This window comes from Pundamilia nyererei, unplaced genomic scaffold, assembly GCF_000239375.1.
Source record: "Pundamilia nyererei isolate P.nyererei 1_Seehausen unplaced genomic scaffold, PunNye1.0 scaffold00336, whole genome shotgun sequence".
Lineage (NCBI taxonomy): Eukaryota > Metazoa > Chordata > Actinopteri > Cichliformes > Cichlidae > Pundamilia > Pundamilia nyererei.
Genome location: NW_005187737.1, coordinates 91,086 through 106,521, shown reverse-complemented (window position 1 = coordinate 106,521; position 15,436 = coordinate 91,086). Strand labels below are relative to the sequence as shown.

The 15,436-nt window shown below is 42.3% G+C and overlaps 1 protein-coding gene across 1 annotated transcript in view; it reads left to right on the top strand.

Annotated features, from left to right (window-relative positions):
• Window positions 1-15,436, top strand: part of capn1 (calpain 1) — a 31,248-nt gene that overhangs the window by 666 nt on the left and 15,146 nt on the right. Inside the window, exons 2-4 of the mRNA XM_005751966.2 lie at window positions 3,082-3,810; window positions 8,520-8,589; window positions 9,883-10,001. Coding sequence (XP_005752023.2) covers window positions 3,553-3,810; window positions 8,520-8,589; window positions 9,883-10,001 — 447 coding nt within the window. The 5' untranslated portion in view covers window positions 3,082-3,552. The remainder of the gene's footprint in view (window positions 1-3,081; window positions 3,811-8,519; window positions 8,590-9,882; window positions 10,002-15,436) is intronic.

Below are 15,436 nucleotides of genomic sequence, written 5' to 3'. Positions count from 1 at the left end.
TTTTTTCTCACAGTAAACTGTGTTGCAACATGAACCCCTGCATGCAGAAATACACCACAGGCGGTCAGAAGGCTTACTCATGCCACAAACTCTTGACTCCACCCTCCCAAAGGCAACACTTACTTACTATCAGCATGCATTTAATCAGCTCGAGTTGTGAGGAGGAAACTGGACTCAGACAATCATCAGCAGAAAAGCATTAGTCATACATTGCTGATGATTGCAGTGTTTTCACGGCCTTTGCATGCCTGCTGCTTCAGTCGTGTGTGTTTCTACCCATGGCTGCACGACCCCTATGTTAAAGGAAACATCCTGCTGATGTGTCAAAACAAATAAGTAAAAGAGCTGGGTTATGGGTTGGATAAAAGTGCACATTCTCAGTTTTCTTGTCATTATACTAAGTGTTGCATTGCTAGATGATACAGTACAGTACATACATGCATGCGCATTCTTGTGTGCTGCCACCCGGACTGGGGGGAAGGCTAAGCATTTGTGTTGGGATATGGAGTGAGGGTATGTAGGCTGCATGTATTTCTCATGTGAGGAGAAGTAAAATCTTCATTAGAGTCAGACTGAACTGTTGTTGGGTAAAATGTGCCCCGATGGCAGCCAGCAGAGGTAAAAACCACACGACTAAGGTTTTAACAGAACACGCTATGATCCTCTGTTGTTGGTTTAAGTAATGGGGTCATGGAACCAACTTAGAGTGACATGCATATTGAAAGCATATGAGTAATTGTTTGTGGTCTGCAAGCATTTCATGGTAGTGGGTGTGTTTTGTGAGGGGTAGTGGCGTTTTTCCTCACAGAGCTGTCACCTGACACACTTCTGCCTGTAGCTCCTCCCGTTCTAGGAAAAGTTAATTAGGTATTAAGTGAACTTATAGGAGTGCTCAAACATGTCATTCAAGTGACAATGGGCATACGTTAAAAGTTGGAAACTAAAGATGTAGAAATCAGGCGTAACTCCTCCTTCCTGCCACATTTGGCACATCCCTCGTTGGAGGTTGACTATAAAAGTAGTACAGAAGAGTCTGTCTCGACTGGTTTGGCAGTTCTTGGGATCAAACTAGAAGGTGCAGTTTGGAGGAGAGGTAAGAAACAAACACATGGGCCTGACATAAATCTGAAAACCTGCATTTTTAACCAGACATTTGTTAGGATTTCATGATGGACTTTGCAGTGAGGGGAAGAACAGTGAAGCACATTTTTATTAATGTCATAAAGGGATGGAAGTGGTCAGCAGGATGGATCCATGTATTCATATTTATGCCGTATTCTGACCGCACCATCCTAATGTTTTTGCTAAAATTGAGTCTCATCAGACCAAAAAAACTTATATTGTTCAATTCTGCAGAACATGTGTGAACTGTAGCCTCAATTTCTTCTACTTAGCTCACGGGAGTGTCCCACTGACGTAGCCCATCTGCTTGTTGTGTGTGTGTTGTGTGTTTAGAGACACTCTTCTGTTTACTTTGGTTCTAAAAAGCTGTTATTTGAGTTACTGTTTGCTTCCCATCACCTCAAAGCAGTCTGACGTTTCCATTTTGACTTCTGACATCAAGAAGACTTTCACCAGAGAACTGCCCCTCGCCGAAATTTCCTCCGTTTTGGCTCACGCTCTGTAAACTGTAGAGATTGCTGGGATTTCCCCACAGCAGATTAGCAGTTTCTGAAATACTTAGACCAGCCTGTTTGACAACAACTGTGCCACGTTCAAGGTCACTTAAATCACATTTCTTCCTCATTTTGATGCTCAGTTTGATCTTCAGCAGGTCGTGTTGACCATGTTTAAATACCTGAAAACATTAACAAGCAGTTTAACAAGTGTAACTCTAGAAGCCTTTTCACTGAAGATATTTTTGTGTCCACATTTAAATAGTACATACCTTTATGTAAAAAAGAAAAACACTGTAGTGATGCTAACACTGATATGTGGTACAGATGCTAAATAACTCTTTATAAAGAATGCAGGAAGAAGCAGAAGTAGTTGTTACAGTGGTGGCAAAAGTGCCTTTGTTAGTGTGAGTAGTAATGCTTGTGGTAAGAAATATAATAGTTGTGGTGCAGCCATTATGCAGCACTTTCAGCTTTGCTAGCTGTAGCTTTAGGGATCTATTAGCAGAAATAATGTGTAGTACTCATGCAAATGACCCTAATGTAGTTTCATCATGCTAGCAGCAATAGAGGCACATGTGCAAACACAAGTCTTAGTGTTGTGTAATTGAACAAGCTGGGAAACCTGCTGTCGCAGCTGCATGCTCAGTTTTTGGCTCTCTTAGCAGCAACATTCTTCACTCAGTCAAATGGGCCATCTTTGTGGGTGTGGTTCTCTGTTAGCAGGAGGAGGAAACTCTTACATGGCTCCACTGCTACACAAGCCAGTGAAAGCCACTCTCTTTTCTGTTTCTGCTGTGACGGACACCTGTGGACTGAAAACAGGAAGTGCGTATCTTTATGTGCATATCTGAGGTGAGGGAGTGATAAAAAAAAAAGCTGAGAGTTGAAAGAAGATAAAAATAAACGCCTTCCACTCTGTTTGACGGAAAAGACGCAGACTCAAAGCAACAAAGTGAGACTAACTCTGTCCGAAGCTCCAGTTCTGTCTGCGCCGGCACTAATGATAGAAATGCTTCTTCATCTCAGCCTCTGCTTAATTAAAGCGTCTCACAGAGAGCTTGTGCTTGTTCTTTGCCTCATGCAACCTTTATTGTGCATCAAAATACACACACCCCTGCTTTGTTATTAATGTGCTTTTCTGATTAAACATTGACTTTAAATGTAGTTCTCACTTACACTGTGCACACATTCAGTGCACCACAGTAAAAGTAGCACAGATGTGCCAACTTTGCCGGGCTTTTCTAAGAATGCACATATATGGATGACTGCAAAGAAACAAGGACGCCTCGTTTGTCTTTTAAACTCTTAGTGTCTGTGCACATGGAGGGTGTGCACAGCCTCAGCTTTTGTTCTGTGATGTACGCGTAGATAGTATTGGTATGTACAAACTTGTATCTTGTATCTCACTGGATAACCTTTTCACTTTTGTGCTCAATTTCTCACTTTCTTTGTTTTTGTGCAGGGTTGTCCGCTGCCGTGATAAGGACGGGGTGTGATCCTGCACTGCGTGAACGTGGCAAAAAAAGAACAACAGACGGGGACTGGTGTTATCTGGATCTTTTGTAATGAGGAAGACGTCTCTACTGTGACAAGCTTTGGATTTTTGAGCTTCTCCGTTTGTGACTGCAATCAAAGCATCCAGCTAGAGTGCAACCACATACACCACAGCCAAGCAGCAGACTAGCCTCATCAGTGTTTAATAGCATCTTCATAGCTACTGATGTTTTATTCTAACTGAAGATTGAGCCTTGAAGCCATTACCACTGTGTATCAGGTTTACATCAGCACAGTGCTTTAGATAATAAAAGCTCAATAGGTTGCTGTTGCGTCTTTAATAATTGACACATCTTTACTTCTTATTGTGGTTCCAAAGAGAATCAAATTGATAGCAGCTGTCAGTCCTACTGTTCTCCGTTAACTCCACTAGCTCAAGATGGCAGAGCAGCCCATTTATGCCACAGGCATGGCCTACAAACTGAGGAGCCAGTGGGATCGTGATGAGGGCCTGGGGCAGAACCACAATGCGGTGAAGTTCTTGGGTCAGGACTATGATTCTCTGAAAGCCCAGTGCCTTCAAAGCGGGAGATTGTTTGAGGACAGCCTGTTTCCTGCTGTAGCGTCATCTTTGGGATTCAACGAACTCGGCCCCAGATCGGCAAAGACCAGCGGCATGCGCTGGATGAGGCCCACGGTGAGAAATTGCGGCGGTGGCCGTGTTTTTGTGTCTTTTGCACAAGCGTAGGTAAGGGGAATATAGAAGCCTTTCACATCATTTATTGTAAATGTTTAAAGTTATAGACGGTGTTTCCAGATTTATTTACTGTGTTTTTTAGAAGGTTAACATCATTTTAATGTCAGACAGTTATAATACACTGTGTTGCTAAAAGTATTCACTACCCCATTAAATAATTAAATGGAGGTTTTCCAATCACTTCCTTGGACATAGGAACTGTGATAGGATGCCACCTGTGCAACAAGTCCAGACATGAAATTTCCTCACTACTAAATATTCCACAGTCAATTGTTCGTGGTATCATAACAAAGAGCAAGCGTTTGGGAATGACAGTAACTCTGCCAGCGTGCTTAATGCTTTAACATAGCAAGAAATGTTGGTGATGGCCACTTCCTGTTCCAACATCACTGCACACCAGTGCACAAAGCAATGTCCATAGAGGCATGGATGAGTGAGTGTGGTGTGGAAGAACTAGACTGGCCTGCACCTCAACCTGAAAAAAAAAAACACCTTTAGGAAGAGCTGAAGATGTTATACCTGCAAAAAGTGGACCATCAACATATTAAACCATATGTATTAAGAATAAGATGTCACTTGAATTCATATAGGTGTGACGACAGACGAATTAATGCTTTTGGCAACCTAGTGGCACTGTTTTTCTACAGTGTAGCAGACCACACCCCTGAATTGTATTAGATCTTATCTGGCTGCACTGCATCACAATGCAAATGTCTGACTCATGCCTACAAACGCCTCACTCTGATATTTGGTGGTTTTTAAAGTAGCAGCTCCTTTGTAAACAATGTGTAATGTCTGAACGAGCCACTAACAGTAGAGTAGGTAACTGTCTGGAGAATTCACAGCAAGCAAGTGGACATCTTGATGTCCTGCACATGACTGCAGCACCATAGCCTGAGCCATAGTATTTTAAATATGTGCACCCATCTGACAAGAGCTATCTGCTGTTGCATGCCCTATAGTCTAAAACTCGTGTTACTGTGCACACATTTAGTGCACCAGTGCCTAAAAAAACCATGTCCCATGACCACCTGCAGTGGGTGTGTTTAAGCAGAGCTGGCAAGCACTAACATTTGACAGCAGTCCCAATCTAAGCAATTCGCTGTTGTTCTGGCAACAAAGCCTCTGCACCCCACTTCCACCGGGCGCACCTTGATCTTCCAGCCTCTGTCCTCTGCTTCAGCTGCCAAGTTGGCATACCGCAGCTTCTTACGCTCGAATCCTTCCTCAATTGCGTCCTCCCATGGTACCGTCGGCTCAATGATGTAAGCACGTTTTGGGGAGTTAGACCAAAGGACGAGGTCTGGTCGCAGAGTAGTTGTTATGATCTCTGCGGGAAAAATTAGCCTCTGATCCAAGTCCATGTGGATCTGCCAATCCCTGGCAACCTGCAGCGGTCCCAGGTCCGGGGTTGGGGGGCTCGTCCTCGGCTTGTCTCCCTCCCGGACAAATGCTGATGAAAACTGACGCTCCTCTTGGTTCGTGAAAGGTTGAGCGTTGATGGATTTTCTTTTGCACTCAACTTTCTCGGCTAGACACCCGAGGACCTGGTTGTGTCTCCATGTGTATCTGCCCTGAGTAAGGCTAGTCCTACAACCAACCAAGATGTGCTTGAGTGTGGCTGGGATTGTACACAGGGGGCCGGATGGGTCCTTTCCAAACCACAGCTCCAGATTTATTGGGGAAGGTAGCACATCGTGTGTCGCTCAGATGATGAAACTTAGTCTATTAGACTCCATTCCCCAGATTTCACTCCATGTGCGTTTCCTCTCCCAGTTCATCCAGCGATCCTGCTTGGTCAGCGCTACCGCTCTAGCATGTCTTACTGTTTCCTCCTGTCGACGCACCTCCTCCACTACCATTTTCCGATGTTCGGTTACAGATGCCTGTTGCCACCGAGGTGTTACTGCTTCAAGTCCAAATCCTCCTCTGCCCTGTTGGACGTGGTGGGTCACGTCCAACAGGGCAGAGGAGGACCTTATTTATTTTATTTACTTTCTGTCATATAGATGCTGGGTTATAGGCGGATAAGACTGTTTATTATGGGCAAAGTTTAAAATAATAAAGTCATTGTATATCAGAATATGAGCCAAAAGCTCAGACTTCAGACTGCTGTAAATGATTTGTTTCAGACATTTCGTTATTATTATTATTTTCTCTGGACTCTGCATGATGTCAAAGAGAGGGGATATTCCAGATATGGTCATCTCAAACCCTGAAGTTCCAACCACCACCTATAACAGCTCACCTCTAAGGTCTTTTATTACCTGGTACACTTAAGCAAGCTTTCCTCACAGACTTGAGGTCTTATGAGGGGCCTCTTATATCACATCGTCTACCATGTCACGTCTTTTCTTCTCTCATCACCTTTTACTCTGTTATAAATACACCAGTGTGGTCTGTGCAGGTAGAAGCAGCACCACAGAAGAAAGTGGAATTGTATTTGTGAGCATGCCTTGAACAAGGTGTGCTCTCCTTTTTTATTCTTTTTGCAGACACTGTGGCAAGTTGCTGTTGTCAGTTCTGCAGTAACAGAGCGAGCTGTGGTCTTAAAAGCTTTGCCTTGTGATAATTTCGGCTTTCTTTTGAGTATGCAGATCGTCATGTGTTCATGAGTGTATGTTTTTTGTTTCTTTGTTGCATCTAATGCTTTTCTGAGGTCTCAGCCTTCCAGAAATAGCACTTCATAATGCATGCATGACCTGCACCACAGGATCTGTAATATTTACACTAGGAGGGTCATGATCCCACCCCCCTCCACCGGAAAAAAGGCTTTGTGTGAGTGTTTAAAAATGCCCAGGATGCCTCAGTGAGTTAAGCCATGTGTTGAATAGTTGCCGTGTTTGCTTAGCATGACACAAAATATTTGTTTTTATAGCTTCGTGGGGTTTCTCACGCTCACCACACTGAGTGCAAGAAGGTTTAGGAAGCAGGAAGTTGTGCAAATCAAATGTGAACAAAAAACACTAGACTGGGAGATTTTTCAGAAAAGAGCTTTGACAACTTTAGGATTTGCTTGCCTTGCTCGCTACAATGACTAAGAGTATTGTGCTTGAAGCTAGCTCCATTAATCCCAAAGAAAACTACCTTCTTACAACTTCTTACTCAATTTATTATTTGGTATTAAACTAATAAAACAGACTCTACTCGATCAGTTACTTTATTAGAAGCTGTTTTAACTGTGTCTACTAGCTATAATTAGCTAAAATAGCTTTTGTGTGTATGAACTGCCACCTTGATACCCGCTGCTCCCAGGAAGCGACTTAAAACAGTTCACTCCATCTGTCGATCTAAGAATACATGAATTTTAATAAGGTATAAACAAGCAGATCATCTGTAGAATAGAGCATTTTTGTATTTATTATACTAGCAGATGTCTGTGCTACAGTATTGTCTGGCCTGTTTATGATGTTAACCCTAAATTTAAATGAAATGCTGCTTGTGTTGTAGATGCATTAAAAAAAACAAACAGGTCATTTTTAATTCAATTCAATTCAATTTTATTGAATCACAACAAAAGTTGCCTCAAGGTGCTTCATTCAGCCCTGTGCTAAGTGGTTTCCAGGCTATGTGGTGATTTCATAATATGTGATAGAGATAAGAATCTTCAGGAGCCTGAGCTGTACCCGTGTGCCAGGTTTGGTTGCTCAATTCCTGATAGTGTTTGAAGAGTTGGCAGACAAAGAAACAAGCACACAGACAGAAATGTTGCGTGTTCCTCCTGCACTAATCCAGAGTTGTTTCTAAACCTTGACTGAAAGTCTACATGTTTTAAAAACTATTTGGAGCCCACGTGTTGAAAAGTAGAAGTTTTGTTTTGTGCGTGCAAGATCTGGTTAATTGTCCCAAGCTTCAGTTTAAAAGTAGCAATCTGACAAGATAGACCAGACAATTGCCCAGCTCGATTCGCACATGACGGATACGAGAGAGCGGCATTGGATTGTCTGCCAGCTAAGAGTGCAATGACTGTGTTTCCCAGGGAAGAAATAAATGCATGTGTCTGCTGTGTAGTAAAGTTTGTAACAGACAGTAAGTACAGAATAAACTGGGAAGTTTGCTGTGTTCGTTGACTATGTTGGACTGTTGCAGAGCAGGATGTGGGTTGCACAAGAGACATTATACGCAGAGACATAGCACTCAATTCTGAATTGCTGCCCTGCTACACATGAGTTTAGGTTTCCTGCAGCTGCCAAATCCCACTTTAACTCCTGACTGTAAGCACTCCTGTCAGGGGTTTCAAGCTCCTGGTAGCCACGGAGCTTGAAAAAGACACTTAAGTTTAGATTATAGAATCAAAGTGGGCAGCTTTGTAGACTTGCTTCATTAGCTCTGTTATTGTTGCTTCAGTTCATGTCTGACACCAATCACGAGTTCGAGATAAGACTGATAAAGATACAGTGTTAAATGACAGATTACTTGCATAAATCTCCAATGATTAATTTTTAATGTTTCTTCTATCAGGGAATGGGTACCATTGGTATTCTTGCTATCATTGTTTGGGTTTCCAGAGCAGGTTCAATGAGATGAAAATGAGAAAAGAAAGGGAGGAAGACGACATGTTTGCAAAATGTATGTCTGAAGGCAAAGAAGTGCTAATTTGTGTGTTTGTGTGTGTGCACGTGTGTGTGTGTGTGTGTGTGCACCGACAGGAGCTCTGCAAACGGCCCGAGTTCATCGTAGATGGAGCTACTCGCACTGACATCTGTCAGGGTGCTTTGGGTAAGTCCCATTGGGAGTGTTCCCAACTGTTTCAGTGTTACTACTGCATGATTCATCTATTAGACCCGAGGGGTAGAACTGAGATTTAATCTGGCAGAAAGCAAAAGAGAACACTGCCAAAAGAACAAACAAACAGGTAACTGAGTGCATAGATGTTAGTTGCTGTGCTAAATCTAGGGAGATGCTGGATGCAAGTCATGAATAAGTGAAGCGTCTCTCTACTCCGCATACAGCATGAACTTCAGCGAGACACAGAACCTTTCACAGCAAAAATCTGATATAGAGAGGGGGATAATCCAGATATGGTCTTGTGGTAGTTCTTTCAGGGAAAAGAAAAGTTTTAGTTTTTAAAAAATATATATTTTTTATTTTATATAACATTTATAATTTATGCCTTGTCATATCTGTAAGCAAAGGCATCTTCCATTTCTTTCAGTAGATATCTTAGGCACTGCCAAAAGTATCGCAAAAACCTCCAAAATCCTGAACCAGAAAACATAACACATTACTCTGTGGAAAAGGATCAGTGTTCGTGTAAACAAGACTAAGAAATCACTTTTTAAAGGCTTTACAGACTTCAAATCAGAAAACCTTTTCCCCCCCCATAGGTCTTTTTGCAGCTGCATGCAAAAACCATGTAGAATGGAGGCTCCACCTACATCCATATTTCCTACTGTCTATGGACACAAAAAAGTTTAGGAACTCCTGCGTGTTACTTGTATGAAAATATAAAACTCAATGACTTCATTTTTATCTTGAGTATAACTTTCAGCAGAGAAGTGCAGCACTGTTGTGTGTCAGTAACACAGCCAAAATAAAACCTAAAGTTTCAATAACATGTCAGTCACAACTCCTCCCATAAAAGACAAGATAACACAACACCGAACGCAACACGGTTTTGACGGTGAAAGGATAATTGTAGGTCTTGTAACAGAGAATATGATGACAGTCAAACTGCTAAATGAACTATGCCAGTCATTGGCTTCCCATCTTCTAGCAAATGCTCTTTGGCAACACAGTATAATAATGGAAGTGGCAACTGTGGCTTGAACCCACTATGGAAGTCCTACTAACAACATGAGTGAGTCATGGCGAGTCTGAGATTCTGTGATCGCCTCTCCCATTTCCCAGAATGCAAAGCCTGTGCAAACCTTTACTCTTTGTGGGTGAATTCCAGTTTTGTGTGTGGCTAAAAGTTGAAATTATTTGCTAATGTAAACACAGACTCGTGCTTATCATGACAGCTCTCAGTTGATTTATAATGGTAGTAAAACTGTCTTTGCGTTTCTTCAGGGGACTGCTGGTTGCTGGCAGCCATCGCATCGCTGACCCTAAATGACCATCTCCTCCACAGAGTGGTTCCTCACGGACAGGGTTTCCAGCAGGGATATGCTGGCATCTTTCACTTCCAGGTAATGACTACTGACAGCTTCATATCCTTTCCTTTTGTTTTTTCCAAACATATCAAAGGATAGCGCCTGAAAAACACTGCAGACAGCTGTTACACGTAACCAGCTGCAAGCGGTTATCAGGCCAAAAGCAGGTTACTGAGGCCTGAATATGGGTATGGGCTCTCAAACTAAGTGCAAGTGATTCCAAACATGACAATTTATACGCAGGTTGTGATGTCGGCTGCTTATATAACACAGATAATTGTGTAATCACTATACATGAGCTGCTGAGCAATGCTGTTTTTTCCCCTCAATTCCTCAGTGATGACTTTCAAACTGAGGTGGAAAACTGATATTTATCTGAAGATATGGGGAAGCTGTGAAACACCAGAGATTGGACTTTTGAATTCGCTGCATCTCACTGTTCCTGTTGTGTTATTTTGTTGTAGAAACAGGACATAATGCAACACTTCTTGCTGTGCAACTTTTTTTTTTTTTTTTACGTTTTGTGGGCATTTCTGGGCACGAGCTGGTGCACATGTTAGAATCTAATCCACACAAGATCTGGCAAGTATATATACATTGTAGACCCTCACTAATATTCGGTTAAAAGCCCCATAGCAGATCGATTCAGAGCTTGAGATCAGAGCTTTAGGAAGGACATAAAAAAAAGCTTAATGTTAGTCTGCTCTGTCCATTCCAAAACCAGTTATGATGTGTGTTTGGGATCATTGTCCTGTTGGAATACCCAGCTGAGTCCAAGTTTCAACCATTTAGTAGTTGCTTTGAGGTTAAGTTAAAGAATTTATTACTCCACCCATGTGAAATGTACCAGTACCGCTGGCAGGATAATGGCCCCAGAACATGATGTTACCGCCACCGTGCTTGCCAGTCGGTGCAGAGTTCTTAGATGTGAAAGCCTCACCTTTACTCGTCCAAACACATCTCGTCATTGTGGCCAAATAGTTGAATGTTTGTTTTGTTTTACCATAAAACTTTTCACCAGGAGGCATTTGGCTTGTCCATGTGGGGAACTGCTTATGGTTAACCGATTACTTGGATGATACTTTGGGTTCTCTTGCAGACAGGATAATTTTTACCTGTGTCCACTTGTTTGTTGTTCTGAGTATCGGTTAATCCAATGACTGCTGTCAAACCAGTCCTACAACTACCAGTTGTACTCAATCATGATCACTAATGAGAAGTTAAAGCCCTCTCCTTCAAGTTGAGACATTATAGAATCTAAATCCAGTTTATTAAAATATTTAACGTCCCAAGACCCGCACTCTCTCATGTCATACATTTTTAATTTCTCCTTGCTATGTGGGATGATTGGGACCCAGTGAATGGAAAAAACAAGAATTACCTGATTTATTTATTTATTTATTTATTTGGGGGGGGGGGGATTTTTTTTAACCTGAGTTTTGCTTCTGAGAAAAATGAGATCCACATTATATTTCCCGCCTTATATTTCAATAGAACAAGTGCAGTATAACATCGTACGTGGATTTCAGGCCCTTGTAGAGCAAAATTTTGTGTTTTGGTCTAGACAACCTAAAATGTGTTGTGCACTTATGTGGACGCCAGGTCCTAGAAGGTTAAGTGAGTATATGTATCTATAGGAGCCTTTACGTGGATTAGAGGAAGTCCGCTGTAAACCCAGTCCTTGTTTTTTAACGTCATATGGCTTACGGTTTCCTTGTATTTAATTCTTTGTCTGCGTCTGACAGACAGGGATATTACCTGCAGCTTGCTTACAGCCGTAAGGTGTGTTCTGGTTTTGAAATGGAGTCGCAGTAGGAAGAGTATCAGGGCGTTGTCAGTTTAACAGTATTTGCCAAGAAAACTTGAGCAGCACCAGATTCTCTGAAAAATGCCCAACGACTATTCAGCTGTAGGCCCGACGTTCAGGTTCTTCTTCTTTCAACAGTATCCAAAAGCTTAATTTTCTGAGAAGAGATAGAAGGTTAAAAGGCGGCGTTGCTGCTATAAGCCTGTCTTTTTGTTTGTCAGTCCACACTTGAGTCGCCCAAGGTAACTGACCTCACACCTCCTCACCCTGCCAGTGGAGATCTCAGCGTGCTCTCCAAACTGGCAAAAAGCCACTTCCTTATCAGAAACTGCAAGTTTAAGCACAATCTAATCTTTCAAGACAAAGGTAAAGTTGACTATCCCCCGTCAAATGTGTTGAGTGCACATCGTAGCTCAGTGTAACAAGTTCTGCTTTGCAACATAAATACAAATGTTTTCTTTGGTGTGAGCCTCTTGCAGCCGACTAGGGCTTATCAGCTGAACTTTGCACACAACAAACACTCACAAGCAACGTAGCTGCTGCGCGCGCTGTGGCGGGGACACAGGTGTTGGCCTGACAATGCTACCTTTTATGTTGCGGCCAGTGAGCAGGTGAGCAACACGCACATGCAGCCCAACGCTAGATAGGGAGTCATATTAAAGCAGTGGTTTATGATTTTTGCACTTTCAATTTGAATGTGGTACGTTTACAGCCGAAGTGAGGGAATAATGGAAGATGTGATTAGAGTGTGCAAATCCACGCTTTATTCTTTTAGAGTGGATTTTTCACCTCTTTTTTTTGCTTACTGGCACCTACAGAGATGCTGCTAGTTATTATGGTGTTATTATCTGCATGGTTTTCAATAATAAAGCAGTCTCCAGTGACAGCAGTTCGTCATCACATCAATTCATTTGTAATGTTTTGCCCCAACTGCACTTTGATTTAATGCTAATATAGCCCACTTCAGTGGCATGTATTAGCATTTCATTAAGTATAGCAGTGCTATTGAAGCCTGTCAAGCTGATGTTTGGTTGTTCTGACAAAGCAGAATGAAAAACTCTACAGTGTGTCCTGCTCTAAATGTGAAATAAATGTGTTGAGGTTTTGCAGTTATACGGCTGCTAACGATGTGATGTTGACTTGTTTGTCATTTTGGATGTATGGCTCTGTAGGGTCCAGGCAATAAGGCCTGAGTCAGCAACTGATTTGTAGGTAAAATTGTGTATTCCCAGAGCATTTGGCAAACGCTCCCTTGATTTGGTTGCTAGCAGATTGCTGTGGGTGCTCATAGTTTGGATAGACGACATTTCCTTGTCGGCAGGCACTTGTCAACTTTTCTCAGAGCTCTGGAAACTCTGAATTTGAATACAAACAGGACAAAAACCCCTTGGTTTTAGGAGCGTGTCCTTTTTGCCTTCAATTTAAAAGTTGAGCCTTTTGAAATGTGTTGGATGGATTGCTGAGGCAGTCGAAACTTTTATTTTGAAGGTGAACATTAGCTATTGCCTGTTAAGGTAACACTTTTTCAAGTTTTACTACCACTTAGCCAGTAGTTAGCGAGTGAATGCTGACATGTTGGCGTCCTCCATGCAAACTACAAGCAACCATGGAAATCTGCCAGTGACCAAATCAATCACAAGGAGGTTTCGTTGTAGCGCGTTCTTTGGAACTAATTTCACCTGAAAACAATGTGCAACTTCTTGAAATTAACCAACCCATGGTGGAAAACTAGGGGAAATTATTAGTTTATCCTTGTGCCTGCTGTTTGCGTCCCATCCAATATGGCCAATATAACTCTCGAGCAACGTGCAGATCGGAGCCTGCTGTGTCAGCATCAACAGCCAAACCTGCCGCACATTTAATGAAAACTTTAAGAGTTATTTTAAAGGGTTGAGGTCCAAAGTAATTCACCAATTTTTGTAGTTGTTATAAAGGTGAAAGTTAGCACTAACCTTCACACACAACCCAATAGCTAAGTATGACTGTACCCTGAAGTTTCTGGCAGTTGGCTCAGTTAGCGATATAAAGTGCTTAATATACTTTAAAGTTGGCGGGCGCTCTGTCAGGCAGTGATCTCGTTGCCAACTAGACTGTGAGCCTGCCAAGTGAAGGGTAAAGAGGCAGAGAGTGAAAGGGGAGGGAATGAGGAAGTGTGACAGAGAGCAGAGTGGACACACTCTCACACGACAGAGTCACATATTACATGCTTGGAGTTGTGAAGTACAACAAATACACTCGCAGTGAAAGTATCCATCCTGGATCCCTGTCAGCTGGACAGCTCAGTCATTAAAGATGCAGCACCGTGTTTGCGCGCACAAATAGCAGAACTTTTATCAATCGACTCTCAGGATTTTATCACTGTGTGGGTAAAGGCCCACTGCTCTGAAATGCCATTGGCAAAAAGGATGACATCTCCCGGCTGCTCCTCTGACTCATTTCATATCAAAGGATCAATAAATGCAGTCGCACAGACACACACACAGAGCTAAGCTAATTTACACTGGATTTGTTGGGTTTGCTGATTCAGTTACAGTGAGGTCAGCCAAGAATAGAATGAAGAATCGTTTAGCTGATTACTTCCAGAGACTCTGTGTTCGTTTGTGTTTTGTTGACTGCAGTGTGCAGTAAATTTCATGTATAGATGCTGCTCTCTGCTACAGTGAGAGGAGCTAATGCTTCAGTCTGCTCTGAGGGAACATAAATGAATGAATGTGTTGTATGAGTGAGTGAATTATGGCTAAACAGCTTGTTAAATACACACGGCTTCACTATCGTTTTTTGCCTCTCGTGTTATTTTTTTTACTATGAGCCTCTTTTGATTGTGTTTACGTTGCCGCTAGCATATAAGCATGTTCCTACTGCTTCTTTGCTTTTGTGTGCTGCTGAGTCTTTGTAGGATTTCTTTTCTTTGTGTGTGACTTTAAGCCTCAGGATAATTTATCCAGATCTGAGTGAGTCACTGGGGAGAAAAAAAAGAGATCATGTGTGTGCTGGTTGTGGGTATCCTAACTGGTTTAAGAAGTGGAGAGAACAAGGAGTCTGCGTGAAGAAGAAAGTCAGGGAGACAAAAGGAGAGGGGGAATGAATTATAAACAAGTCGGCGTCCACAAAGGAAAGCAGGGCAGAATCCTTTATGATACTCTTTTTATAGCTCGCTTTTTACACATGGACCTTTTGACAGTTTGTTAAGCGCTTCTCAAATGTGAAGGCAGGGTCGCTGCAAGTCATGACACAGATGTGGGAATGGTTAGCTTCCCCCGGTTAGACGAGGTGTTTCTCCCACAGAGCTGTGAGAAAAAGCCTCAACAATGTCAGGTTTAATAAGCAGAATGAAGAAATGTGTGCAGGCCTGTACGTTTACCAGAGGCAGCCCTGTATTTCCTGTATATGTGTGGTTGGTTGGTGTGTGTGTATGCTTTGTGTCGACTTCAGCCGACCGTGTTGTGAATCCATCCATTCCTGTTAAATACACACCAAAACACTATATATACACTAACATTGTCTTGTTATGGCAGCAAGTAACGTGCAGACATCAGTGGCTTGTTTTGGTTATTCATGAGTGCAGATATCGCAATATTGTGAATTTGCCAATGTACTTAATCAGTCCCTTGAGGAAGAAGCTCTTTCAGTCTGGATTTTTTGTGTCTGGTATCTCTTCCCCAAA